At 52.8% G+C, this 2,660-nt stretch overlaps 1 protein-coding gene across 1 annotated transcript; it reads right to left on the reverse strand.

Moving 5' to 3' along the window:
• Positions 1-1,658: 1,658 nt before the first annotated feature.
• LOC128813955 (histone H1-like) lies at positions 1,659-2,376 on the reverse strand. Its single transcript, XM_053989443.1, has one exon. The coding sequence runs from the start codon at positions 2,343-2,345 to the stop codon at positions 1,698-1,700; it is 648 nt and encodes a 215-aa protein (XP_053845418.1). The 5' UTR covers positions 2,346-2,376; the 3' UTR covers positions 1,659-1,697.
• Positions 2,377-2,660: the final 284 nt, after the last annotated feature.

Genomic DNA, 2,660 nt, shown 5'->3' on the forward strand with positions numbered 1-2,660 from the left:
CACCTTCAGGAATTTCCATGCCCTCTGCCATGCCCACATTTTCCAAACACAGCGAGGAGCAACGCACACCCACAACAGGGCTGAGCCGCCCCCCACGCACACAGAGCCCCATGCAGGACACCCTGACAGACGTGGCCTCAGAGGCCTCCCTGGGAAGGGTTGAAAAGCTCCATTTTAGGAGCTCTCTGCCAGGAATCACATCCCACTATCCTGTGCACTAGGGGATGCAGCTCAGCTCTGGGCTCTTGGCGAGGTAAGTCCTGGACTCACATGAAGTCATGGCAGTGTGGCATGAGAGCAGTTTAAAAATGGAGCTGAGCAGAGCTCACCCCGGCTGGAGGCTGGCAGGAACAGAAGGGAGGGATATTTTTGAGTTTCTGAGTGCAGGGCTCTGGTGGGGGAGCAGGCTGGCTCTGGTGGTGTAGAACAGGCTGACATAATGCTGAGGGAAGGAGCCAGCAGAGTGGGTGGATCACGCTGGTGCCGTGTGCGCGAGCATGGCTGGCACATGGCTGTGAGCGCACACGGACAAAGGCACAAAGGCTGGGCTGCCCCATCTGTGCCTGGCAGGAGGCTTGGGGTCTCTCCGGGGAGTGCAGGTGTTTGTCTGGGACCTGTTCCCTGTGCTTAGGTGGTGGCTGTGCTGGCACAGAGGCCAGCCTAGAACTGGAAACTGATCCCTGTTCCTCCTTTCCATGGATGCTGAGGTCTCCAGGCACCATCTGAGCAGTGTGTAAATTAATTTCTGGGGATGTAAATTGTACCTGTGCTCACTGTAAGGCCACCTCGCCCTGGCAGAAAGCTGCAGGATGGTTTGCATATAAAAGGTGTATAAAAGGTGCCTCGTTGGCTGTCACACTGTGGGGAGACGGAGACACGGCACAGCACTCGTGGTTCATGCAGCAGAGACTGTATTGGTTTACACAGCTCTTCTGTACCCTATTCAAAATACTCCACATTCAAACCCGATTGGCTGTGACTGGTTACCACCCAGCTCACTGACCAACAGCTATCTGCTTGCGTTCTTGTCAGGGCTTGGCTCTCCATAGCCAAACCCCTCCTCCTTTTATGGTGCGTACAGTGCAGCTGTATGCTGTCATAGCTCCCCCTCTTCTGTTTTAAAATATAAAAGCCATGTTTATTATTGCTCTGTGAGGCCCCTTTGCAGAAAGGACAAGAATAATGGTACAAGGAGAATTAAATTCTTCACTAAACTGACAAACCTAATCTTTCTCACTATTGGTGTGTACCATCAATTTTTTGCTATCATGTCCAGGAGCTATCAAAGGTTCAATGTTTCTGGGTGGCATGCTGCAGGCTAATTACGTAAAATTTACAACTTACAACTTGAATGTTACAAACAAACCAACTTAAAAACTATCAGAGGTAACATTTAAAACTGTCGGAGCATTTCCTTTTGCTCCTTATGTCCTTAAAGTGTCCAACTCTTGAGGTCCAGGTGAAGTCACAGGCGAATTGTCATTCCAAAGGTCTGGGATTTCCATCCAGCTGGTGCAGAGGGTTGTTACCCATCGAATACCAGTGTCTGTGGAAATACACGCATATCCACGCCCTGAGTGACAAGGTCCCGTACCAGTACCTTCGGTTTAGGTAACTGGACATCATTAGAGGACTGTAATAACAAAGAATGATTTAAGATGACAGGGTTTATTTACTCTCATTTTCTCTCAGACATCTTACTTCTTTTTTGGCTCTGCCTTCTTTGCTTTGGCCACTTTGGGTTTGACTGTGTTAGGCTTGGCTGCTTTGGGCTTCACTTCTTTCACCTTAGCTGGGCTCTTCACTGCCTTCTTGGGGCCTGCCTCTGTGGCTCTCTTGGGACTCTTGGCCACTTTCTTGGCTGCTGTGGCTGCCGGCTTCTTCGCCTTCTTGGGGCTCTCCTTCACCGCCTCCGCTTTCTTGGGCTTCTTGGCCACGCTGGCGGGCTTCTTGGCCACCGGCTTCTTGGGCGTGGCAGCTGGCTTTTTCTTCGTTGCCTTTTCTTTTGTCTCACCCAGCTTCTTGTTCAGCTTGAAAGAGCCAGAGACCCCGATGCCTTTGGTCTGCACCAGGGTGCCATTGCTGACAAGGCTCTTGAGCCCCAGCTTGATGCAGCTCTTGTTCTTCTCCACGTCATAGCCACCAGCAGCCAGCACCTTCCTGAGCGTGGTGAGGGAGAGCCCCTTGCACTCCTTGGAGGCGGACACGGCCTTGGTGATCAGCTCAGTGACGCTGGGCCCCGCAGGCTCACGGGCCTTGGAGCCACTCACCGCCTTCTTTGGCTTCTTGGTGGTGGCCTTGGTGCCGGGAGCAGAGGCAGCGGCAGTGGCCGTGGTGTCCAACATCGTGCCGGCCTTCGCCCATGAACCAGGGAAACCACTCCAGCTGCCTGCTTGTGTTCTTGTCAGGGACTGGCTCCCTGCAGCCAAACCCTCCTCCTTTTATGATGTGTACAGTCCAGTGTACGCTGTCATAGTTGGCCAAAAGGTCTGCCAGTGCTCCCTTCTGCCTGCGGTAAAACCACATCGGGAATTCCCTGGGAGGGCTGGTTTGGCTTTGGCCCTTTCTGGGACTGCTGTGTCCAAAGGACAGTGGGATGAACACGTCCATGGGAAAGGAGCAAGGTTTAATTCCATGCGCTGGTAGGGATGTGGTGTGAC

Source organism: Vidua macroura, chromosome 13, assembly GCF_024509145.1.
Source record: "Vidua macroura isolate BioBank_ID:100142 chromosome 13, ASM2450914v1, whole genome shotgun sequence".
Taxonomy (NCBI): domain Eukaryota; kingdom Metazoa; phylum Chordata; class Aves; order Passeriformes; family Viduidae; genus Vidua; species Vidua macroura.